This window comes from Oculina patagonica, chromosome 6, assembly GCF_052425735.1.
Source record: "Oculina patagonica isolate OP01 chromosome 6, crgOcupat, whole genome shotgun sequence".
NCBI classification, from domain to species: Eukaryota; Metazoa; Cnidaria; class Anthozoa; order Scleractinia; family Oculinidae; genus Oculina; species Oculina patagonica.
In genome coordinates, this window is record NC_135763.1 from 15,324,915 (window position 1) to 15,351,046 (window position 26,132).

The following is a 26,132-nucleotide window of genomic DNA, read 5'->3' on the forward strand; positions in this document are numbered from 1 at the left end:
ACTTTGAATGCAGAATTGTCAGGCAACAGTCTAGATAGTGCTCTTTTTCCAAAAGGAGCACGAGGTGCTGGTTTTGGTGGAAGAGCAGAGCCTCCCGGGGGAGGGGGTGCTGCAGCTTTTAATTCTGCTTCTTGTGACAGGCCAAACGAAGAATCCGAAGTTGCTGCTTGCTCTGAAGAGAAGCCGAACAAAGATCCTTTAACGGTAGGTAGAGCGCCAGCTGATTTGAACGCTGTCGCAGTTTCTGGTATTTTGTCAAGCTTATCTTCACGTGATGCAATCTCCGCGGCAAGCAATTTACTATGTTCCACGAGTTCCGTCAGTAGGTCTTGGCTGGGTGGAGGTAAGGATGACGGCGCCTCTTCTACCTCCCCAAACATGTCATTCGTCGCCTGAAGCATGTCTTCGCCCTGAACTACGTCTTCCATCAAGGTTTTTCGTCGTATTGTTTGTTCTTCTTCTCCTCTTTCATCTTCTTTGTCTTTTACCTTCTTGCTTTTCACTGCTATAACAAAGACAAGTTACAAGCAATTATTAACAGATTAATTGAAACAGTTGTGACTAAATTCTTCGACATTTCCAAACATTAAGAAATCGCCACTACTGTAACTTATTTTCGCGAAAATGAAGGAAATGCTAAACGTTAAACTACGCATAGGTCAGCATTAATGACGTGTGTGATAAATCGCGAACTTTTGATTGCTTACTGCTATTCTTTCTTGCCAATGAGGTCGACTGGTTAACCGTCACCATATTTAGCCCGGTGGTCTCCAGTCATAGCTGGCAACCCAGCTTTTAACACAAGGTAATATGTTTTCGTAGCACTCTGTTTTAAATATTTCCTTGTACTATTCCGTGTTGTTCAATCATGCAATACCTTTGACTGGCCTTCGTTCGCCTCTCCCTCTTTTTCACGCCGTGACTCCTCTGGTGAAGTGGGCGGGCTATACTGGGGGGACATTTCCCATCTAGGAATATCGGCGTATTCTAGTTCAAGAGGTGCAGGTGATGTCGGGCTGTACTGGGGAGACATGACCTTCGAAATAGCCTCTGACACATCGCATTCTAGGTCATAATACGCTTCAGGTGGAGCCATGGCTGCAATGATAATGAAAACATGATTGATTTAACGCTCCTGTGACAAGCAGGAGTGCTTTTGTTCAAGACTTGAATCTAATGACATGACACATTGTCCAGCGTCTTGATCAGCGTCTTCCTTTAAAAGAATTTTAAATATTTTATTGTAACGCGCATTTGATCATTTCCACATGACAATTTTGCGCGATTAAAATGATAATTCCTTCATTTTGTAAGATTTGCGATTTGCATTTCCCTGTTTTCAAACACGTTGAACTTTTTTCAGTAAAGCTAAAAAAAATTAGTAAATCATCAGGATACTGGTAAACTATCAACCTTTGAACAGTGAAATTTAGAGCCTTATCTTTGAAGTACTTTTCTTGCTTTTTTGAAAATTTCTGTTGTTTGACCGCGGTCGAGGTTACGAGTCGCTATACCGTAAAATTCCGGTTATAAGCCCTGGGCTTTTACAACTTCGAGGGGTTTGGGTGGGCTTATAAGGGGAGGGGCTTATATCCGGGAGGGCTTATAAGCGGAATAAAAAAACGTTCCCAAACGGGCCACGGGAGTGTTGATCGAAATACGTTTTTAAGTTAAAAACGCAACATTTAGCCCTGTTAAGCACTGTCATCCGGTAGAGGGGGGCTTATATCCAGGGGGTCTTATAATAGGATGTATTTTTTGGTTTCAGGTAGATAGATGTATTTTTGGTTTCAGCTAGATAGACCGGGGGAGCTTATAAGCGGAGGGGCTTATAACTGGAATTTTACGGTAGTAGGGACGTCACCAATCACAGCTGCATGATTATGAATGACAACCACCCTCAGTCACGCAAGGTAAGATTTTTCTTGGCACTGTCTCAAACTTGTTGTTAGACTATTTTTTTTATTGTGCAATCATGTAATACCTCTGGCTGGCAATTGAAGTGCCTTTAGGACGTTCAACTCTGGCATTCGTTCGGCTCTCTCTTTTTCTTTACGCCGTGGGTGGATGCGAGGTTTCCTGGAAGGCGTTCAGACGCTTCAAGGGAACGTCGGCACATTCTAGTTCGAGAGAAACTGGCGATTCGGGTATATTGGGGAGACATGTTTTCGGATGTTTTTTTTTAAATGAGAGGCAGAAATACAGCGGCAAATCAAACTACGAGACGACAAAATGGTGGACGACTATAACTGAATAGCCCTCTTTAGCTTCGTTTGTTGTTGTCCATTTCAGACCACATGAGTACCCGTGAATATTATCTCTTTCAAATTAAAAAAAACACGTAAACATGAACGAATAATTTACAAATAGATAAAGGAACAATTCTCTGGAGAACATCATATGATCTGCACATAGTTAACTATGATCTGCAAAAGCCTCGTTAAAAAACAAAACTGCAAAAGCCTCATATGTTGGACCGCTCTGTGGATGACGAAAAGTCAACGTGACATGCTAAATTTTCGTGCAAAAATATTAGATGACAGTGCACTTTCATGGCCGCTAATTCTTACCGAAACACACTTCCGAAGCGTCCATTCGTGTGGAAAACAATCCGTCATCACTATCACCATCGTCATCCCATGCATCGCTATCATCACTATCCTCCGAAAACAGTCCTGTCGAAAATCAATATCCATAATAAATCACTATTCTAGGTGTAAATGTTAAGAAAGCCGACTTTAATTTGCTATCCGTGAATTATTATCAGTCACGGGGATAAGTATCTTAAATCCAGTGCCAAAATCCGGTCTCCAAAATCAGACTCTAATGGTAATAAGCCACCCAACCTGCTATGATAAGTATTTGTGCTTTTTTTTGAGACTGTTCATAACCTTTCAAAGCAAAAAAAAAAACGTTAATGAAACTGCAAGCAAAGCCAGCGCAAGCGCGCCTTACGTTTGCGTTGGCGTCCAGTTCTCTCGCGATTTCTTTCCCGCGTTCAATGATCAAAGAAAAGAACGAGAAAATGGAGGGCTAGGAACAGTCGAGCTGTGTTTTGATTGGATAATACAATCGGAATAGACTGCTTCACTGATGTTTTGCCGAAAACGGCACTTGTTCCCCCGAACGGGATAGTGACTCATCTGCTGGATGGCATTATCTTCCCATGTGAAAACCCCTTTCACACTAACAAAACACATTAAGTTAAACCAGGTATAATAAAGTCGAACTTGGCAATCGAAAACTGAGAAACTTACTTTTACATAGGGTACTATTAAGATCTGACCTATGCTTTCATTGTGCTAAATTTGAAGTCGACCAACATCAGTTAGCAATTCCTATAAAGAAGCAATTTTAAACCGTGTTTAAGAAAACGGCCTTTAAACGTGTTTCAGCTGTGTAAATGGAGTATAGATCTACTGTGGACCAAGAACAGAAAATGCGTTTGACAATAAACACCCACTGAACGGTAAGGTGATCCTGCCGCCAGCAAAAAACGCACAAAAACCAGACAATCTTTCAATTTACAATGTACTTCATCCAATAAATAATTCGTGTGAAGTTTAAAATACCTAAGACGTTTCGTCTTTGTGTCTGTTTCCGATCCGATCCCGATCCCGATCCTGATCCTGATCCTGATCCCGATTCTGATCCCGATCCTGATCCTGATCCCGATCCTCCTCAGGCTCCATTTCAAACTCGTACAACTCCTCCTCCACCTCGACTTCCATCTCCTCTCCCTCTTCCATCTCTTCCTCACTGCTACTTGTACTAGTACTACTACTGGTGCTACTGGTACTACTGGTGCTACTGGTACTCGTACTGCTGCTACCACAAACTGAATGTTCGCTATTAAAGCTTGAGAAGTCTTCACTGAAAATCCAAAAAAATCAGCTAAATAAGCCGTCTTCCAATAAGCAGTATACAATTTGATTCAGTACTTAGTTGGAGGTGGAAATAAGGTATCGATTCTTACAGTTCAGACTATGGAAATAGGGTATGGAAATCACATATTTTGGTCTGAAATGGGGTAAAGGTTTCAAGGGGCAGACCGCACACCACACGACACCAAACATTTTGGGAAGTACCCACCCCTCCCTCGCCCGGGTTTAAAAGCCCCATCTACTCAGTGCCCAGTATCCAACGTTATATTCTAACGATTACTTTCCTCGCGCTATTGGACAAAACACATCACGTGGTACAGACCTGTAATCTGCAAGGTCGTTATCTGCAAGAATTTGACGCGCCTTTTCGTTTTCGCCCATCAGAGAACTGTACAAGTTTGATAGGGCGTAGACTGCCTATAAAACAGATTTCAAAGCAAATAATTAAGTAAAAAGGTAAAGGATTGTACAAGGAATGGAATCGTAGCCTCACTGTGTAATCGTAGCTTAACTTTTTTTAATCAGAAGTATCTCGTAAATATTGTAAGCATAGTTAGCGTAAGTACTATATCGTAGGTATTGTAAGTTATGTCTAATAGAGCGGTTTTCACTTGAGTGTCGAAAGTAAATTGCGTTTGCTTTGGTTTTGCATTACTACGCTCAGTGATTGGCTTAAAAATCTCGCGCCACTTTCTCAGCCAATCAGGAGTAAAACCAAAACCAATCGTGACTCGCTCGCGCACGTTTTCCCGCGCTTCGTGCCAGCTACATGTATTTGCTTCGAGTTTTGATTGGTTCACTGGATTGTCTGTGTCCTTTGTGATTGGCCGGAGAAATTACTTTGGTTTTGGTTTTACGACACTCAATTGAAAACTGCTCTATGTAGGTATTAGTACGTTTATATTGCAAATAGCAAAAGTAAACAAAACAATTCATTTCATTCGAAGACAGTTGAGCAGGAAATCCAGTTCAAGTTTCACCTTGATTTGGTTTACATTGCAGGGTTACCCAGAACGCTCAATTCGCGCGCACCAATTTATACTCCCAGGTGAAGAGAGGCACTGTTCAGTGAGAGTTAAGTATCCTGCCCAAGAACACAACACAATGATCCCGGCCAAGGCACGAACCTTGACCACCAGATCTGGAGTTTAGCGCAGTGACTATAAGCCCAGCACGCCTTCCCCAATTTCGAACAGTTTCAAATTTGTCGAGAGTCGACAAGATTGCGTGACAAATTCTGGCTAAGCAGAAGCAGCAGGCTGTAAACTCGGTTATTCTGTTCCCATTTGGCCGGGGATTGAAACTAACAATGTGTGGGAAAGGTATCATATATATTCCTGTATACCTTAGTTGAAACGGGTTCATCAGCACCAAGCTTTTCCTGTGCCTCCTTTATGATTTCTAGGTAAAGTCGCTCACACTGCAATACGTTGCACGTCTCCAGCACCTTCGCCTCCTCAAGCCTTTTCTCCAGCTTCTCTTCAGTGCTCTGTGGGAGGGGAGGGAAAGGAAAGTAACAACAGGCAGCCTGATGTTATATTTGAAATCTCTAATAAAAGGTTACTTGGTTTGAGACAGCGTTACTTTTAGAAAGTGGAAATGCTGATTAGTTATGTCTTTAGTTGGCGAAATGCTATAGTTAGCAAAATATGTCTTTGACAAAATTGATTTCCGGGAAGTTGTATAATAAACAGAAGAAGATTATAGAGGTATCCCATGATGCATAAACTTTTTATAATATGAATGGTTAGTTTTTAAGGTCTATATGATAGAACTTTTTTCCCAAGCCAAACGTCGAACTTCACATCATGACGAACCAAACTGAACCAAAACTGCAATTTAGTTCGTCATGATGTGAAGTTCGACGTTTGGCCTGGGCCTTAGACGATATTAAAGCAGGGAATGATGAAGAGCTTAATACACTCACCTCTTGGTTTCCGTATTTGCAAATAATAAGTCGCAAAATAAAATTTATGTGACATAAATAAACTGATTCGAAAAAGAGTACGCATTCCACTGCTTCTTTTTACAGTGGTCAAAAACCCATCTTTATAGGAAAATATTTAAGTTGAAACAAAATACAAAACACAAGCAAAGATTACGAGACAAACTGAAGGTCGCCTTTACAGGGTGAAAACTTTTACAGAATTTTTTAGTCTTTGATAATTGACGACCGCGGCATAAAATGTACATCTGGAAATGAAGGGTCTCTTACCAGTTCTTTCTTTTTGTCGACGTCAGGCAGTTGTTGCAAGCCCATGTAGGGTAATATGTCAACATCTTCCGCCAAAACCAGATCGGACATGGTGGGACCCTGTGCTTCGTCGAATTTCTCGTCCTGAAAAACAAATTCTTGGTTTCACGTGACGTCATCAAAATTCTAAAATCCAGAATCGCAAGACCTGAGTTTTCATCCTTCACTGGCTATTAGACGTCCTTAATATATTTTGTAGGTTTTTAGCTCGATAGCAATCGCCGTCTTTAAGATAGAGCATTTTGAATTTCGGAGTTTCACGCCACACGAGATCCAAGATGGCCGCCAGAAGGCTGTCACGTTCTCTTTAAAAATACCTTATCTTGCGATTTATAACAATCTGAACAGTTGATGTTTTGCTAGAAGTGTTTATGTGAATGTTTACTTGTTCACGAGGGGATCCGACCGCTTTTTGGCAAAATTTAATTCCAGATGTTTTCATTGACTTCCGGCGGCCATGTTGGAGTCCAACCAGTTGGACTCCAGCATGGAGTTTCCATACTGTGCTTTCTAAATTTGCGTGAAACATTTTGACGGATAACTCGAGTACGGAATTAACATACTGACCTGAGACTTGGATAAAAAGTTTATTTAGTAGTTTTCTACAACCTGTAATATTCTTGATTTTTTTTCACTCAATAGTTCTGGATTTATTTTTTCGCTGCGTGACAGTTGCGTGATAGTGAAAACCACCTTTAAAGCAGATTATCACATGTTTAAACAGACTGAAAGACGCACGACAAAAGGAAGACCGCCAAAAAATAACAAGAAAGACTCAAAGACTTTTGAAGATGGCCCAAAGATTTGTTGGGTGTATTTAAAGATTTTCAAAGCTAACCAGTGGGCTTCCGAAGACTTTGGAACGTTATCGGGAAATCACCAAACGTTACCGATAGTCTCCCGAAAAATAAACGAAGATAATCGGAAATATTACCTTTTCTCTATGCTCAACCGCTACAAAACTTGTAAATTTTGACACCACGGAGAACTCCTTGCTTAAAGAAATGATGTAATCTTTCCTGTCCCTCTTGACGATCTGAGAAACAAGAAGCCAATATAGTTATATTCATCTGAAGGAAGACCACACATGATCAAAAGTCAGTTTCTCCTTCTGGCATCAATACATCGTTAAGCATAAAGGTGTTGAGAATTATAAACAAATTTTATGTCTCGGAAATGTCATAAAGGCTGGTTCTCATATGATCGCCCTAATCGTCTCTGTCGCTTTTGTCGTTTGCAAAGTCTGAGGTGATTGGAGCAAGCAACCTTTTTTAAAGCGACAGAAGCGACAGAGACGATCGGGACGATCATATGAGAACCAGGCTTAAAGAAGCAATGAACCGATTAGCCAGCGAACGCTGACAGATGTTCGCCTATATATGGCTTCACACCACCGACAATAACTTCTCGGCGCTCGGCGGGTGAAAAGTTAAGTTTGAATTCGAGAAGTGGTCCATCAGGCCGGAGCCTGAGCTTATCCCAGCTTTTGTTGCTTGAAGTGTCTAGGAGAATTTCTACTCCCTCCTTGGAGGGATGCTTGTCCTTCCAAAGACTTTGCTCCTTTTAAGGAAACGAAAAAAACAACAAGATCGAAACAAGTTAAAATAGAATCCGCCAGGACTTCGAATAGTTATTGAAACAAATTATGTACCAAAATTATTAACACCTTATTGCAAGCTTTTGTGTAAGAAATCTTTTCTAACAACACCAAACATCGAAAACCAAATTCGAAGTTCCACTGAATTACACTGAATCGTGTGGAGGTTACATCCAAGCTTAGTGAAAGTGCGGATCAGGCAACAAAGTGGTACGAGTTAAACTTGCTGGACGGAAACCTAAAGAAATATCAGACGTTGAACATCGGCTGCAGCAAGACAACTGACTCAGGCACTAGTGCAGTGATCTATACTAACAATCAGAAAATTAAGACCGCAGATACTCTTAAACTTTTAGGGGTAACTATTGACTTCAAACTGAATTTTTCGGAACACGTTAGCTCAGCCTGCATAAAGGCAAGTCAGAGAATCGGCGTACTAATGCGACTAAGGAACTTTTAAGTTCCGTTAAAAATCCCTACTAAGGCCAAACTTCAGTTATACAAGTCAGCTGTACTACCATACCTTACTTATTGTCACCTAGTGTGGCACTTTTGTAGAGCTAGCGATGCACGCAAACTTGAACGACTACAGGAAAGGGGCTTAAGGGCCGTTTACAAGAACAAGCATGCTAGTTATACTGATCTACTGGAGAGAGCCAAGTTACCAACGCTAGCGAACAGGCTTTTACAGGACATATGTAGTCTCATGTATAAAGTTAAACATAGATTATGTCCTAATAGCATCTGTAACATTTGTAATGAGCATACTTCCACATATAACCTGGGACAATCAGATTTTCCTACTCCTAGATACAACACTGTTACTTATGGAAAGCACTCTGCGTTATGTAGGACCCAAACTATGGGGCAAACTTTCTACGGCTGACAGATCAGCAAAGACACTGCAGGCTTTAACAAACTGTATTCGCAAAAGGGATATAACTCGCTTAATGGACACCGGCTGTAAAGGCAGTGCATCCTATGCTGCACATAATGCCTCTCAAGTCAAATCATTTTTTTTAACAATTAGCTAAAGGTTTTAATATAATATTTTTCTACATCATAGATTATAATAACATTTTTATATGGCATATATATTTTTATTGTATTTATAATATTAGTATTAGTTTAGGTTTTAGCTTTTAGCAGTGTCCCCTAATTAGTATGGTGTTATTCCCAGGCTTATAAGGTTTTGACACTTAAATAAAGTTTCTTATCTTATCTTATCTTCAAGGCGATTTTACAAAATGCCTTCACGTGAGGTTTTGCCTATAGCTTCTGATTTTTGAAATTCATTTTCTAAGACTCTGATAAGAAGTTGTTGTTAGTGTTATCACGGATAATAATCTTTACCTTTTATTAAGGGTAGGAAATAACGCAATAGGATTTAAATTATTCTGGTATTTCATTTTTGTCCAACTTAAATAAATGTTACTCGAATTCATGGTGGATTCCGTGTTAAATGTTCTAAAACTAAAACAGTGACTAACAAAATGGTAGTTTCTTTCATGACAAACCTCGTGTCCAGTTCTCTCTTCGTGCAAGCTACCTTCGTCCCAATCTCTTATTATTGCTCGCGCGGTCAGTTGATGAAGAATCTATCAAAGAGGAGCAAAAAAAAAAAAAAAAACCCGAAAACAATCCTTTTGTGAGGGTCTGGATGTGTTTTACTAACAAACAGGCATGGTTTTAAGTCTCAAATCGTAGCACTGGCTGCCTGCCCTTTATACTCTATAGTTATTTCAGGCAGCCAGACCCCTAATTAGTTATTGTTACTTATCACTAGCTTTTTGCTTTTGTAAAATATTAAGAGGTGAATAAAGCTTTGATTTTTTAACTGATGAAGGCTTAAGCAATAGCCGAAACGTCTTGGAAAATAACATTAAAAACACAGTCAGCGACAAACCTTCAACAAACTATGTCTTCCCCTGACTACAATTACACTATTTTCAAACGTGAATAAAGTGTTGTTGCTTTTGTTACTTTGTTGCTTACTCACCTGGCAAATTTGAAATTTTCCTATTCAAACTAAACAACTCGTAAACAATAGGCCACTTCAAATATTTGCTGACTAAAAAATACATCACACTTATGACATTCATGTTTAATTTACAACGACGCGTGCCCCCCCTTTTTTGCTTTTGATGAAACACTGTCACATGTTTGATATATTAAAAAACACTTACTTTGCCTGTAGTAATGTTTAGGTCAGCGGTAGATACCATGGTTGATACCGTCTTTCCATTAACCTCTGCGGTCAAGGTCGCCTAGTTACGATAAATAATAAGAAGGAGAGCTACAGCGATACCAAAGATTTTGGATCAGAATGTAAACAGACCACCAGTTACCTGTGTACAGTTATCAGCAAATCCATACACGACTTGTCTGGAGCCGTTAAACAAGGACAACAGTTGGTGGGGGGCCTGCACCGGGGGACTGGTACCGGAGTCGTGTTGCTGCCAAGTAACCGCTACTGATGTGAGGCCTGGCTGCTCAGCTTTGGACAACTGCGACTTAACCTGAAATGTGAAGCAATAACTTATTGCGGTTTTCAGTGATATACGAACTCTAAAATTCAAAATCCAACTAACGATTGTGTTTTTCGCTGTTGTCAATCACAATTATGGTGACAGTCAATGAACCATGAAAAACAGAAACAAACAAAACGGATCCAAAACTGCTAATCACAACAAACAGACGCGACCTTTTGACCCGGTTGAAGTGAAAATGTTTTCCGAGAGGTCCGCTAAGATGAGTGACGGCAGCAAAAAACGTAAAGCGTTGGTTGAGAATTGAATTTCAGAGTTCGCATATCACTGAAAACTGCAATAAGCTACGGAAACCGGGGTAAGTAATATAAATGAACTTTAACAGCAAATCTTACTTACAGCAAGGCGCCCAAAAGTGTGACCACTTTTAATTTATTCACATTCTTTCGTGCAAATTTAATCCAATCAAAAGCCGTGGATAGCTTGCAGTTGACTTCTGATTGGATTAAATCTGCACGAAAGAATGTGAATAAATTTAAAGTGGTCACACTTTTGGGCGCCTTGCTGTAAACAAAACTGCACCGTGAAGAGAGATTGTGTACCTTCCTTTCCCATTTAGACTTGGCCTTGCTGTCGAAAAGCTCAGAGGCACCAGCTCCCACTTTTGACATGGCTCGCAGAAGGTAACGGTTGGCCGTGGAACTATAGGAATGATTTAAACCATACAAGGAAATAAGAAGACCTCAACATCGTCTAAATTACAATGTAGAATTGCTGACAATGTGATTTCAAGATAGTTTCCTATAACAGATGATATTCCAGTATCTTTGAATTCTCTACAAAACTTGTCCTTTCTCGACGTGGAGGTTCGCGTGGGGAATCTTTTTAAATGCAAATTTAAAGGAATTTTTCCACGGAGTCTTCATTCATTTTAGTAAAAATATCGCCTGCTTTGCTCTTATTTTAGCCCGTTCTGCTTATTTTGTGTCCATAAGTGAGCTACAGGCTGCAAAAATGCAAACATTTCCTGTTGCTGATGTTCAATTTGCAATATTTGTTTGCTGAAAATTACGACAGTAGTGCTTAATTCACCGACGCTAATTAAAAAGCCATTTTGTTTTTCCTTTTTTTTTTTGGAAACACGGATTTTCATAAAAATGCTTCATCTTGGGACTTTAAAAACAAGATCAGGATGAAGTGTCTCATTTGGTCAAAATAGTGCCGCTTTGCGTAAATCTTTTGGAAAGCACTTGAGTTTCCAGCTTTTCTTCTCCAATCAAAGAATGTCTTGAGCACCCACAAAAGATTCTAACGCTGGTGTTACAACGTTTGAAAAAGCGTCACGTTCTCGGTAGAAAAACCCGAGCTCCAAAAAATCCCTATTGTTCTCCAATTCATAAGTAGCGGTGACTACAGGGGGAGGTACCTATGTATTACTTTATATGACAACCGAAATCTTTAAGCACTTTGAGAAGAGGAAGTTTTTACCACCTACCTCACCCCAAACGTAAAGAGCCTGTCACTTTGACAGTGCTTGCGAATCAGACCAAGGGTGGTGTCCTCTTCTGTCACGTGACCATCTGAGATGAGGAACAGGTTGCGTGGGTGGTCAGCGGTGGAGAGTGCGGGCAGAAGGTAGAGTTTCTGAAGGACGCGCCATAACTCCGTGCTTCCTTTAGTGGCAGTTAAAGACTGGGTAAAGAAGTCATGATAACTACAGTTATTCAAAATGAAATCAAGTATTGCAGCTTATATTTTCTTAATCTATCCCAAAGTAGATAAGTCAATAGAGCGATTTTCGATCGAGTGTCGTAAAACCGAAACCAAAGTTATCACTCTTCAACCACAGAGGACATAGATAATCCAGTGAACCAATCAACACCCGAAGCGAAGCGTGGGGAAACGTGTGTGAGCGAGTCAACATTGGTTTTGGTTTTACTTCTGTTTGGTTGCGAAAGTTATGCAAAGCGTAAACAAATGCGAGTAAGACCAGCAAATATCTCTTAACATAAAAAAAAACTACTTGAATGTTTGCTGCCAGCTTACCTTGACAAATTCTACAGCGTCTTTGTGAGCATCTTTGTCTTTTCGCTTGCTACACGGAAACAGCTCAGAATGCTCTACAACAAGACAACAATACCGCATTTATTTGATTAAACGCCGCGATTCGAGGTGGAGGCTCTTATGGGAAATCTTTTTAAATGCCGTGATTCGAGGGCGGCGTTTATACCAGGAAAGCTATAGAGAACAAAGCTATAGAGAACAAAGTCAAAATTGTTTAAACTAATAAAGTAGGAATTATCACGTGCATTACAATTATCTACCGAATGCAAATAAATTCCTCACGGAAAAGGAGGAAATGCCAAGTGAAAAATACCGCGTACGCTTGTATGTTTCTCCATTTACATCTAATTGATAAAGATAAGAAAATTGTCAAATGCTAACAGAAGAGTAGACAGCAAACGAATTGCAATTAAGCACATAAACCGCCATTCAGGTATAACCTATACACAGCGACCAGCTAGAAGGCATGAGAAGGCGTAAGCTTCTTTTGTCACTGTGCACATATTGTGTGTTTTAATCAAAGTCTTTTCGAGATATCGACGTTTTTGCATGAAGTATGAGTTGAAGGTTTATCCCGTGCATTGTTCTTCGAACTTATCATTACAGTTTCTTTGTAGTTTAGTTTAACAATTTCCTATCTTCGCGGAGGAAATGCAGCCATATAATTTTGTCAAAAATGGCTCGTCCGCGCCGGGTATTTATACACATATTCCTTAACATTACACAAATAAACAGTGCAAATTTCACCGAGATCTGACAATTCTATACTTTAAAATTGCAAGGACCTTTCGAGGCAGTCGATTACGGCAGCGAAATTAGCAAATGAAACAGCAAAATATGCGTTCGACGCTTTGTTTTTGCGACGCCATATTTGAATTGTTATAGGTAGACCGCTGTTCAATGTGTTCAAGGCCGTATCGTTACGATTGCTCCACGAAAAAGCACGAACAAAAATACGGATATTTCCGACTACTGTCGGAGAAAACATTGCGCATATAATTGCGGCGTAAACAAATCGTTACACTCAAGCTGCGTTTTGTCTAGGCTCTGCGAGGGTCGGATATCAAGACCCAGGATTAAACAAAAGCCATATATACAGTGAATGCTTTCGAATTATATTTGAAGATGAAATACGAAAGAATTTTGCTGTCTTTGACTGAAATTCCACTCGAACTGCGTAGATACGATCGCATGTTGTAAAGCCGATTCATGCAACATTGCTGTCAACGGCTCAACGCGAGGTCTCTAAAAGCTAAAAGAAGCCCCCATCTCTTGCATTTGTTTTAACTTCAATAATATCTTTGAAAAGAGCGAGTTTTTTGGTATGGTTTATTTTTGACGTTTGTAATTTTTAAACGATGTAAGTGCTAGTGATTATTTATTCGTGTTTTAGTTACGCAATCCATTGTTTGTGCGACGCTTTTTATAGATCGCCTTTCAGACACACGTGCGTTGATATAAGAAAGCTGACATGTCACTTTTAAAATTGTTATATAACGTTTGTAAATGTGACAAGTCACGTTTTTTCCACAAGATCGCAAGTGATCACCCACAGCGGAAAGTAATCCCTTGAGAAATTAAAACAGTCCCTTGAGAAATTAAAAAAGTCCCTTGAGAGTTTACAAATATGTGGTTCCAAATCTTGTCCACATAACCCCTATTCTACCATTTTAGCTTGTAAACAAGCAAAAACGTCGAAAAAATGAAATAAAACAGATACAGAATAAAAAGTTTCCAAAGTAAAAAATTGTTGAAAATATTTATCTTTTGGAAGAACTCAAGTCCTGCATGAGGTCCAAAAAGAACGCCTAGATTATAACTTTTGTTCTTAAGCACAGAGTTTCACTTCTTGTAACTAATTGACATATATTTCTTTTAACATTAGTCATAAGAATTTTGTGACACATTAAGATTTTAAATTATCCTAGTCATCAGTCTGCTTGGCGGTGTAGAAAAAAGTTCTAATTCATAATTTATCAAGTAAAAACAAAGAAAATCATAACCGGAAGAAGATTTGGATACCCGGTCTTTATTAGCATAGTTTTTGCGATTTTATTTCTTCGTCTACTCCTTGAGACGAGATATCAAACACTCGAGACAGTGTTTCATCGGCTATCCAAACACCTTCAATTTCGTCAAAGATACTCCGATGCGCGTCGTATTTTCAACTCTCTTCTCGGTGTTTGGATATCCCGATGAAAAACTGTCACTGCTGTCGCTTGTGTTTGATATATTACTTCTCATCTCTTGGTTTTCGCTTTGCAAAGCTTAGTTTACCCGCAAACCACAAGACGATAGTAACATGTCCAGTCAGCACAATCATGGCCATGCCAACCGTGTTCATTACAGTCGGCTGTGAAGCAAAACGTTCCACGAGCACGCTTCGTCTTTCTTGGAGATCCATTTGTGCTGTATTGAAGGCCTGTTGAATGCCCATGGCGATCAGAATGTGAGCCAAGTTGTGACTTTGACCAAAATTATCGAAAACACCGGTCATTAGCCGCTCGGGAACTCTGGCAGCGTACAACACGGCGCCTAAACCGCAGAAAATCACGTGGCGCTTGAAATAGACCATGGACACGCCGTTATACGCCGGGTCGGCGTTCTCGCACAGTAGCAGGCGAACGGTATACGGCGACGTAATGACGAGCCAATTGACAACAAGGATAGCGACCCTGAGCACGGCTTTACAATTACGCCAACGTGGATGGCTGGAAGCACAACAACAAATGGTTACAAGGAGAGAGAAGACCGTGGAAACGGTCTGGAAAACAGCCAGCGAATCGTAAATCGCCCATGCTGACGAGCCCGCGGTGCGGGAGTAGAAAAACAGTGCTTGCCCAGCCGTAAACGTGTAAAATCCTATAGCCGCGTAATCAAAGAAGAAACATATTCTGTGGGAATTCTCCGACATGCAGTTGAAAAGATGAGCGAAGGAACTTGTGAAATACAGAACGGATATCCCCACGGCGAAGGAGATCAGCGGCAGGAAGAACGGATCATCAGTGGGTAAGGACGTCATGTTAACCGAAACGAAGAGTACCAAAGCAAGCAGGTGGCTCCAGACATTAATGGTTTCGTTTGTTGATCGAAGCAAACTTCTTATACATTCCCAGAAAGACAAACCAGGTCTTCGATATCCAGATACGATGAATGGTATTCTAAAAACATCGGGAACTTGGCAGTGTTTCATTTCATACGTCGTTTTGTCAGCCATTTTTAAATGATCTTGAACACCAGAACACCTGATTTTTTCTTCACAGTCGGTTGATTGTGAATCACTTTCGCGTCGGTAAAACTCTTTCTCCGGTTTGCAGTCTTGCGAAGAAGCCGCTTTTTCTTCACTTGGTCCTGAAGCTTGGTGAAGCCTTTTGTAAACTGTTGAATGCATTGTCGCCGTTTCAGGAAACAAAACTTGCTTATTTCAGCGGTGAGTTTTTCGATGACCTTGTCCTCAATTTGACTGAAGTTTATTCATTCGTGGTCCTCGGTGAATTAATACCACTTGAAGATTCCGCTAAAAGGAAATGCTTTTTGCCGCGGGTAGATTTCTTAATTTCTTAATTGTTCAAGCAGCTCGATGAAGATTTTAAAATGCAAATGAATAATTTCACGTCCTGTCTTTTAAACCTGCCAAATTGCCGGTATTGGAGAAGAAGCAAACACGTTTGATTTAATCCGTCCGCTCTCACCAGTCCAGACGCTTATCATAAATAAATAAAACCATCTTCTATTGACAGAAAATAAAACCAGCCATATGCTTGGAAAGTTCTTCACAAACAGTACGAAGCCACAAATAAATATCGCGGAAAATTCTCGCCGGCGAAACTGAGAACAAGACGAAACGATCAAACGGTCAATCTCGCTCTCACATCGTTGTCTGTCGCTCGCGATTGTGTCGTACGACGTTATCGTGGGCCTCGTCACTTCAATTTTAAATCATTTTTTTACCGGATTTGTTATACAGCTGAAGATAACTCTCAGCGGAAGAATAAAACACTTGTTAACCAGACAAAAGACATTTTTGAAACCTGGCAACTATCTCAGTCGAGTCGCCTTTGTTGCATAAATTTATATATTTAGAAGGTGAATTATTGGATGGATGGATAATCTTTATTTAAAACACGGTCAAATTCATCAGCTCACAATACAACAATCTAATTATAATATATATACAAGAAAGAGGGGAAATATAAAAATATATGTACAAAAATAAAAAGCTGCTTTCCACGAATGCCGTGCCCTAGAGTACTCGTTCAATTAGTTTTTTAAATTGCCCAAGGGACTCTGCTTGTCTTACGTTAATAGGAAGACTGTTCCACAAGATGGCGCCACTGTACGTAAAGCTGTTTTTGTAATAGTTAGTGCGCGGTAATGGAACATTGAGTTTGTTTTCAGAGTCCCTTAGGTTGTACGCGGTTTCTCGTTTTTCAAATTTAGATGATAGGTAGTCTGGAGCCAACCCGTGCAGAGACCTGTAAACCATCGTGGCTCTTTGAATTTGCTGCTGGCGAGCTAGATTTTTCCATCCTAGAATTTCAAATAAATCACCAGCGTGCGCGTCATAGTTTGAGAAGGTCAAAACACGGGCTGCTCTATTCTGTAGCTTTTGTAGCTTGTTTTGCAAAGTAATCCCACAGTTTCCCCAAACAGTACTGCAGTAGTCGAAATGCGGTTGTATTAAAGCTCTGTATATTAGGTGTAAGGTTGCTTGAGGGACCAGGTGCCTTACTCGTTTTAAGGCCCCAATCCCAGAAGCAATTTTCTTTGTTAGTTTCTCGATATGACTACTCCAATCAAGTCTGTCGTCGATGATCACTCCAAGTGATTTTGCAGACTTGACCTGGCTAACTTGAAAATCGTTTATTGCAACTTTCGGGGAACCTGTAAGATTACTAAGCCTCTGCCTAGATCCAATAAGTATAAACTCGGTTTTAGTCATATTTAGAGTAAGTTTGTTTGCTCTCAGCCAGTTGTGAACGTTTTCTAGATCTTGGTTTAGGCGTAACTGAATATTGTCTGTGTTGTCACTCGCGTATGTAAGATGGGTGTCATCTGCGTACATCCTTGGCTCACAATTTGAGAGACAATTCGGAAGATCGTTTATATATAATAGAAATAGTAGTGGCCCTAAAATCGTTCCCTGGGGGACACCACAACATAATGAACAACTACTGGAGAGCGAACCATTGATAGAGCACATTTGTGTGCGGTTTTCTAAATATGACCTAAACCATTGGTGTGAATTACCATATATACCGTAATGACTTAATTTAGACAAAAGGATCTCATGGTCAACTGTGTCGAAGGCCTTTTTTAGATCTAGGAAAACAACAGCATTGATTTTGCCGTGATCGATATTATATGCCCAAGTGTCTGTGGCCTCGAGGAGAGCCGTTACAGTTGAGTGAATGGCACGAAAACCCGATTGGTGTTTACAAATGATATCGTGTTCTTCTAAATAAGCATATAGTTGGTCATAAATAATTCTTTCAAACACCTTGGCCACAATGGAGATCACAGAAATTGGGCGATAGTTGTTAAGGTCTTTTCGATCGCCTTGTTTAAAGAGTGGGGTAACCCTCGCGCATTTCCAATCGTCGGGAAATATACCTAGACTTATTGATTGGTTAAAGATATCACGAATAGGAATGCAGATGAGATCTGCGCAGTCTCGGATGAGCCTAGCAGGTATCTTGTCAAGGCCAGTTGCCTTTGACTTGTTTAGTTTATTCAAAAGTGAAAGGACCTTATTTGTACTGGTCGGACGGAGCTGGAACCGTTTGTCTGTGCTGGTGAGATACTTTTGATAGTTGTCATTTTCTAAGGGATCAAAGTTACTGGCAAGTTTCGGACCGATGGTGGCAAAATAATTGTTAAATTCGTTTGATATCTCCGTTGGGTCAGTAACAGACACCCCGTTTACTTTTAGAGACGTAACTGATGTTTTCCCAGATTTTCGTGAAGTTAATTCGTTAATGGTCTGCCAGGTCTTCTTAGAATCACTAACATACTCGTTAAAACTATTTTGATAATAGACTTGCTTGGCTAATCTAATTTCGGTATTAACTGCATTACGTTGTTTTTTAAATTGCGTCCAATCATTGGGATCACTGGTTTTCATTGCTTTAATTTTTAGAAAATCGCGATGACGCATCTGTTTTTTTAGTTCGGAGGTAATCCATGGGGAACTGCGTGAGCGAACACGCATTGTTCTCAGTGGAACATGCTTGTCGACAATCGAAAGAAACAAGCATTTCCATTGTGACCACATTTCATTGGGATTAATTGAGTTATATACCGGATCCCAATTTTGTGACGCAACATCATTTCGAAAATGATTTCGATTGAATTTTCGAAAGTTCCTATAAGTTATAGTATTGTGTCCACCAGATATTCCATTAACGGATAATTTTCTGTAGGCAAAAACTAGGCTATGGTCGCTAATACTGATATGACATACTCCCGAGCATACAATCTTATCAGGACAATTGGTGTAGATCACATCAATTAAAGTTGAAGAAGTCGGAGTTATCCTCGTTGGTTCAGTTATAAGTTGCTGAAGTCCATAAACATCCATGATACTCATTAGTTTGCGCGTGTCATTGTCATGTCGAGTAGCATTCATGTTACAGTTGAGATCTCCCATTAGATAATATTCAATATTTTCAGAGTCGAGTTTCCCAATCAGAGTTTCGAAGGATGAAAAGATACCTATGGGAGAATCAGGTGGTCTGTACCACGTGACAACAACAAACGGCTTTGATCTCGGTTTTTGAATTTCTAGGCATAGATTTTCAAGAGTATCCATATTTAAGTCACTACGTATGGTAAAATTTATAGATTTTTTGACATAAAAGCATACTCCTCCACCACTGTCTGTAATTCTATCACGTCGAACTATATCGTAACCAGGAATGTTGACCTCACCGTCAGTGACAGTTTCATTGAGCTTAGTTTCATTAATCGATATAATATCTATTTCGTTATTTGCTAGAAGAATTCTAAGCTCATCTATGTGGGTGGTTAATTTATTGATATTTAAAGAGGCTAATTTAAAACCGCGTTGTAATGGCAATACTGAGCTAAACTTCTTAACGCTTTGATTTAACATTCGAGATTCCTCAGCATTGCCATTAGAAGGTTGAACAGGCACGGCATTAGTGGAGAGCGCATCATATCAACCTAAGCTTGACTGAAAATTCTTAAAAAATAGTAAGTTACCTTTAACATTAGGGTGTATTCCACCCCTGTTTAATCCCTTTTCTGAGATGTTTTGATGCTGGATAAGTTCCCATCCATTTTGTCGGCAGTAATTCTTTAGAAGTTTATTCGTTGTTTTCACCGCTTCGTTGAGCCCGTCCCTTCTGGAAACAAGTTCCGATAAGGTAACTGTGGCATCAGATGAGTTTTCGATCTGTCTGGCGAGATCAACGATCGCGTCGGCAACTTGCTGCGGTTCTTTATGCTTGAGGTCGTTAGTGCCAACATGTAGAATCACTTGATCCGGTGAAAGCTCCAAATTTGGTTTTAGGTAATCCTTCATAGCTTTAGTGGTGGCACCAGAGAACGATTTCACCACCACGCGATGGCCAACAGCCTTTCCCAACTGTGTACCTTGGATATTTTTTATCATGGAGTCTCCAATCAATAGGGTAGTGCGTTCTTTTTCTGGCACGGCATTTTCGGAGTCGTTGGTGTTAGGAGGTGGCTCTTTGTTCTTGTTTCTAGATCTTATGTTTTTCTTTTTCGCGCCATTCTTTGATTGAGCTAAATTCCACGCGGGGTCTTGATCAGAAGAATCCCTGGAGGGTTCTTGTGTATGCAAATTTGCTTCTTGATTTGATTTGTTTTCTTTCTCAATTTCAGAGTTAAGAAGTCGTAAAGCCGTCAATAAACTTTTGTTTTCGTCATGTAGTGCTTGTGATTCTTGCTTCAACGAGTTATAACGCTTTTCCATGTCCTCTAGCCTCCGTTTTAAATCATTGTTTTCGGCTTGGAGTCTTGTTTCATCTGACGTTCCCGCAGGAGAAACATTTGAACTTCTGAGTTCAGATATCTCACACCGGAGCTTGCCAATTTCGTTTGAGAATCTTTCGGTCAGCCCACGGATTGCGGAATCAATTAGCTTAGGACACTCAGAGTGGTTAATATCAGAGTCCAGTTTATGTTCTAATGATAATTTTTTACAAATTTTTTACAAAAAATATTCTGATTCGTGTTTATCTTTGTTGTATCAGGTTTTCACAGCGAGGGGTTCTCTCATTCTATTGTTTGAACATCGTACAAATAAAGGGAAAAAACGAAAATTTTGTCCTCATGTTTGTTGTGATTATGAAGCTTTTCTTTCGTGGGACTCGCAGCACGAAAGTCGCCGTTTGGAATATTTTTTGTAAAAAATTTGTAAAAAATTATCATTAGAACATAAACTGGACTCTGATATTAAAGATATTATACTTGTCAACCGCATGGCTTTTGCTAAAAATATATTTTCCTTTTTGGTATTGATTTTTGAAAAGGACGCACATACAAAGATGACATCAAACGACATCAGATAACGACATCAAAGAGTTATTTCATTAGGTATCATTTGGCCAGTACAGTGCATTAGACACCTTGGAACCATAAAATCAAGCAGTATTAAAATATTGGCCCGAAAAATGTAATTGGAGATAGTAATGACGATTTTTAGGACGGTTTTCAGTGAAGGAAACAAATCAAACAATATTGATTCGTTTGGTTTAAAATTTAGCTCGGCATTTTCTTGGTAATTCACCGACTTTTTGGCGTCGCCATCTTTATCAGGGTGTTAATTACAACACAACTTAAAGACGGTTTAAATTCACATAGTGGTAAAACGCAAATTTTCAACGCCAAGAATTAGCCCATTGTGCTAGAAGTTAGTAAGAGAATGATTAACATACAGCGAAAGCCAAAATACGCAGCAACAAAACTGGTGACAACATTATGGTACATTCCCTATGCAGTGTTGGCAAACAAAGTTTAAATTTGCAGTTATGTCTACATTTTTGGTTTGAAAGTAGAAGAGTTTGAAGATTTAGACATTTACTTGCAGTTTTGGCGGGAACCAGGCCGAGACGTACATTTGACTGCTCTGCGGTTTTTTTAACGGTTGATGCGCGTGTCGATGTGCGCGCGCCAGGGTCAAAGGACAACGAGAGGCACTTTGAGTTGAATATAAATTTTGATTTTTTTTCGCTTTTTCTTGCTTTTTGAAGTCGTAATTATCAATGCAAAATATGTCAGTCAACGCTAAAAAATCTCTCGAGGCAACAACGAATTCATTCTAAATATTTTCTTGTGCTCCTACATACTAAATAATTAGTTTGTGCGCGTGAAGTTCAGAAATTACACATCGTGACTGCCCTCTCATGTGTTGTTTCAAGAGATGTCACGCAACGCATGTCCTTGCACGAGGGCGTGACGACAATCGAACGACAAGGCCTTCATCGTAATGGTTTTTGGATAGTATTGACCAGTAGAATAAACTTGATTTGACATGAGTTACTCGAAAAACTAATCTGTTTTCAATTCAAACGAAATAAAGTACCACAAAGACTGATACAAAGTTTTAGCATAACGCATTGTTGTGTTTTAATGTTAGCATAACATACCATATAAACACTCGTTTAGTTATTAAATATAGCAAACCAATCTTGCTTCTCGGCGTTTTACAAAAGCTTTTCACTTGGAAAACAGAAGAGAAAACGCTAGTTTTAAATAATAAAAATATTAATTATTTCGCAGATCGCGACGACCCAATTCGGTTTACAAAAACTTGCAGCATGTAATTATCTGTCAGTAAAAAAAAATAAGTTTGCATATATTGTAAAGTTCAGTTCACGAGGATTTCGAGTGTTTACTGTCACTGTGTGAAGTCAAGCGAAGAGATCTTGCAAACCAAAACACGATGAGCAAATTTCCAGCCAAAACGAGCTGAGTCAATCCAATTGTCTCGAAGAAACTTGGAATATCTTCTGCAGCCAGAGCTTCTTTCCTCGCCGCGAGATCCGACAAGAACACAGAATAGGCAAAGTGGTCACCCAGTGTAGTGAAAACATGAAGGAGATTATGACTGTGCCCGATAAAATCGAACAACCCGGGTGCAAATCGCTCGGGTACACGGGTCATGTTTAACACCGCAGCGATCCCGAACGAAAGGAAACATCCTGTGAAGAGACGTACGGAATTGGGATTGCAAACAGGATCAGAAGAGCAGAAGATCAGCTGGCGAATGATATACGGTGAACAGTTGTACGCCCAGGAGACGATGTGGGAACCGGTGCGGATGATGAACCGAGCGTGCAGCCAGCGATGGCGAGACCTGCAACAGGAGTACGTCGCTCCAAACGAGACCAGAGCGGAGATGAATAAGAACAGTTCACGCCAGTCGTACAGGAGAAACCCAGATCCCAGAGGATGGCAGTAGAAATAGAAAGCTTGTCCGGCGGTGAACGTGTACACGCTGATGGCGGCGTAATCAAGGTAGTAACCGATGTGGAATTCTCGTTCGGTCATGGAGCTGAACATGTGAGCCAAGCAGCTCATCGAGTACAGAGTGCAACAGCCTAATGTAAAGGAGGTCAGAGGGAAATAGAAATGATCCGTGGACGGATTGTGGTACCACACGATTGAACCGTAGCGGGCGAGGAGAAGAACAATGGACAAAATATGGCTCCAGAAATTCACAGACTCGTTGTTGGTGTAGAACATACTCTTGGCGCATTCCAAAGCGGACAGGTTTCGTGGACGGTATCTGGAGACCAAACACTTATCCCGGTAAGCTGGCGGTATTTGATAGTCACGTAAGATTCGCGAGTGGTTCTGAAGCCGGGCCGTGCCATCTTTCACAACTCCATTCTTGTTGAGATTCTTGTCAAGGTCTACTGGATCGTGCGAACTAACCTCGCCATTTCGCTCGATTTGTGTCAGCTTCCCTTTCCTTGTGAGTCTCGTCGTCATATTTTGCGTCTTTTAAGACGATCGGTGCGGTCAAAGAGTTTATGTCGTTTTCTGAACCGCGTGCATTAAACCCGTTTGCGAGTTGATATTTTATAAATTTAGATATCAAGTGTAATTATGCAAATTGAATTGTGCAACTTATGCGCGTGACGCAATCCTTACACACAAGCTAAAAGGTTATGACATGACGGTAGAAGTTATTCTGCTGACGCTTTTCTTCAAATGAAAAAAATTCTGGTCCAAAAAGCGAAACTAAAAAATATATTCTATAAACCATCAAAAATAATGTTTTTTGTTGTTTCTACAGCGCAAAATATCAGTTTTAACATAATCCATTGTCTACAGTTCTTTTGTGTAGCCCGCCTGTATGAACTTGCTTTTGTGCTTTTCAACCTTTAATCCCAAGCTAGCTGGGCATGTAATAAGAATATATTACCTGAACATCTCAGTCAATAAAAGTATTACATACAATCACATTTAACGCCGAGTTATAGAAACGTTTATAATAAAGGCAATCAGAGGAATTATTGTGGCTCAGTCCTGGAGCTCAGCCGGTGGTTGATATTTTACAAACGTTTTAGAGAAATGCTACTGGCTAGAAATTAAAAACAAACATCTTACTAAATTGTTCCACCAGAAAATTAAATTTAAAATAAAACATTACGTTCGAGAATTTTAAAAATGCAGACGGTTTGAGTGGAAACGGAAAGACGAAACTGGCTATAAACATTTCCAAAATGCTACAAAAACCGCAGTAGATATATACAGGGTATTGTATGGAAAAGAACAGTGATGACAAGCTCGTGTATTGGCGAATGAATTGCTTCTCAAATTATCACAATATCCGTTCACAGCCTCCTCCTCTGGCGCTTCGAAGCGAGAATAACAAGGCGAGCCTCCCTTGCGCGCCCATTTCCCCCCAAAAAGAGAGAGGCGTCTGGGTACGAGGCACATTCGTATAGATAGTTGATTGCACTCATGTTATTTTGTTAAATTCTGATTGCATGGGTATAATAAGCCCGGAAAAATAAAATAAAAATTGCTGCAATGAGCGCCAAAAGTGTTGAGACAGTCGGCACTTTTTGAGTACCTTGGACAAATTTTACCCCTCACCCCTTCAATATAACCCCCTCCCCCCCGAAACAATGTTGTATTTGCTATCTGCAAGACTTGCCTCGTTTGAGTACAACATTGAAAAGGGGGGAGGGGGAGTGGTTCAGAAGCGGCAGCAGATTAAAGGTGAAAAAACGGGAATTTTAAATTAGTATCAATTTCATCCAACTGTCTCAAGGACTTTTGACGCCCATTGTGAGTATAGCTGAAGCTGTAATGCTGAGGTTGGCAAAAAAGTGAAACATTTAAAAGGACAAACGTTTCATCTCTAGGACATTGTCTTGGTGTAGATTATTCGAACACAAGATCTCCTCGCTACTGGTGCAGATCTCGAAGGCGTTAACTTGGCTCGCAAGTAACGCTTCCCATCCGTTATTTGGGCGGTCACATAACTCTTTTTGAAAGAAGGATCTTTGATTCCCGATGTTGAATTTTATCGTTGACGAAATTAAGTTTGCAATATTATTGTTTGATTTGCTTCCCAGTCCCCCCTCGGCGCTTGGGCATGATAAATGCACTGAAAACGAACGTGAATTTGCAAGGGCGACCGTGACAAAATAGAAGTACCGGATCAGCTAAAACCGAACAGCTAACGCAGAAATATTGCAAGGCTGTTTAAACGGTTTGGCACTATATTTAAATTCCAATATTTCGGAAGGCACGGCGTTCCTTCTTCAGGGTCTTACAGAGAATGATATGCAAATGCCTGTTTGAAGTCGTTACCGCCAATACCGATTGAAACCGCAAAAAATCTCGACAAAAAATAGGTCCTCTTTACGTTCACACTGCAATTGTGGATTCTCGATAACTCTGGACACCCCATAATCAGGGGGCGGAGAGAATGATAGAGAATGATATGCAAATGCCTGTTTGAAGTCGTTACCGCCAATACCGATTGAAACCGCAAAAAATCTCGACAAAAAATAGGTCCTCTTTACGTTCACACTGCAATTGTGGATTCTCGATAACTCTGGACACCCCATAATCAGGGGGTGGGGGTGGGGGATAGCCTTTCTCCTTAATATGCACTTACTGCTTCCGAACACGAGTATGTTAAATGTCCAATCCTCCTTCATATGACTGAGGCACATCAACAAGATTTTCTTGGCTTCCTCAAGGGGAGAACCCTGAAAATGGAGAGAGAAGAAAATTGACACCTTTGAATTAAAAGTGAGTGGAGGCGTCTATTTACTCGCAAGCCAACGCAACGTATTAACGATAAGACAGCTTCATTCAATCACAGACAACAGGGTCCCAATGAGGTTTAGGGCTCCAGGGCTTCAGGCCCTAAAAACCTGAGCTCCAAGGCCCCGGGTCTCCCCAGAACAAAGCTCCGGGCTGTGTAGCAAAACCGTTTTTAGGGCTCCAGGCTAAATTAACTGGGCTCTCAGCATCCAAATGGTTGGGGCTCTAGGTTCCACAGCGAAAATTTTAGGCTCCCGGGATACGGCCATTCCTTTGAGACCCTGAGAATAAAATAACACCTTAAAATTTACCTTCATTGAACAGGAGAGATCGAGCAAAAATAAGACTTCAACTTCTGACGGACTCTCAGCCTCAAACTCAGGATAGAATGTCAGCATGCACGCCTAGAAAAAAATACGAGTGATGAGAGTTAATACCTAAAACCGGACAATAGCTATTAAGAGGAAAATAAGGGTCGCCTAAAGCAACAGTATTCGCCGACTTAAGAAATTTCTATTTCAATTTTGAAGTAATTAAGTATGTATAGTCATTTCTTGGTGGAA

At 40.2% G+C, this 26,132-nt stretch overlaps 4 protein-coding genes across 5 annotated transcripts in view; all 4 read right to left on the reverse strand.

Annotated features, from left to right (window-relative positions):
- Nucleotides 1-883: 883 nt before the first annotated feature.
- LOC144655938 (protein mono-ADP-ribosyltransferase PARP4-like) overlaps nt 884-26,132 on the reverse strand; it is a 53,749-nt gene continuing 28,500 nt past the window's right edge. Inside the window, exons 23-38 of one of the 2 annotated variants that reach the window (XM_078516125.1) lie at nt 25,881-25,973; nt 25,418-25,511; nt 12,271-12,344; nt 11,720-11,916; nt 10,827-10,926; nt 10,084-10,254; nt 9,922-10,002; nt 9,253-9,333; nt 7,073-7,174; nt 6,100-6,222; nt 5,230-5,373; nt 4,207-4,301; nt 3,573-3,873; nt 2,571-2,675; nt 1,985-2,120; nt 884-1,098 (exon numbers count right to left, since the gene is read on the reverse strand). In XM_078516125.1, coding sequence (XP_078372251.1) covers nt 3,573-3,873; nt 4,207-4,301; nt 5,230-5,373; nt 6,100-6,222; nt 7,073-7,174; nt 9,253-9,333; nt 9,922-10,002; nt 10,084-10,254; nt 10,827-10,926; nt 11,720-11,916; nt 12,271-12,344; nt 25,418-25,511; nt 25,881-25,973 — 1,656 coding nt within the window. In that variant the 3' untranslated portion in view covers nt 884-1,098; nt 1,985-2,120; nt 2,571-2,675. Of the gene's footprint in view, nt 1,099-1,984; nt 2,121-2,570; nt 2,676-3,572; nt 3,874-4,206; nt 4,302-5,229; nt 5,374-6,099; nt 6,223-7,072; nt 7,175-7,343; nt 7,699-9,252; nt 9,334-9,921; nt 10,003-10,083; nt 10,255-10,826; nt 10,927-11,719; nt 11,917-12,270; nt 12,345-25,417; nt 25,512-25,880; nt 25,974-26,132 lie in introns of those variants that run through there. The other variant, XM_078516127.1, reaches the window with a different exon arrangement.
- LOC144655980 (membrane progestin receptor gamma-B-like) lies at nt 12,522-16,378 on the reverse strand. Its single transcript, XM_078516180.1, has one exon. It carries the CDS (start codon nt 15,677-15,679, stop codon nt 14,522-14,524), a length of 1,158 nt encoding a protein of 385 aa, XP_078372306.1. The 5' UTR covers nt 15,680-16,378; the 3' UTR covers nt 12,522-14,521.
- On the reverse strand, nt 16,417-19,541 carry LOC144655978 (uncharacterized). The gene has a single exon (XM_078516179.1). The coding sequence runs from the start codon at nt 19,400-19,402 to the stop codon at nt 16,532-16,534; it is 2,871 nt and encodes a 956-aa protein (XP_078372305.1). The 5' UTR covers nt 19,403-19,541; the 3' UTR covers nt 16,417-16,531.
- Nucleotides 21,907-23,551, reverse strand: LOC144656618 (membrane progestin receptor delta-like). The gene has a single exon (XM_078516862.1). It carries the CDS (start codon nt 23,269-23,271, stop codon nt 22,150-22,152), a length of 1,122 nt encoding a protein of 373 aa, XP_078372988.1. The 5' UTR covers nt 23,272-23,551; the 3' UTR covers nt 21,907-22,149.

Coding starts and splice junctions, on each gene's coding strand:
- LOC144655980 (XM_078516180.1), bottom strand. CDS start 15,679: ATGCATTCAACAGTTTACAAAAGGCTTCACCAAGCTTCAGGACCAAGT.
- LOC144655978 (XM_078516179.1), bottom strand. CDS start 19,402: ATGTTAAATCAAAGCGTTAAGAAGTTTAGCTCAGTATTGCCATTACAA.
- LOC144656618 (XM_078516862.1), bottom strand. CDS start 23,271: ATGACGACGAGACTCACAAGGAAAGGGAAGCTGACACAAATCGAGCGA.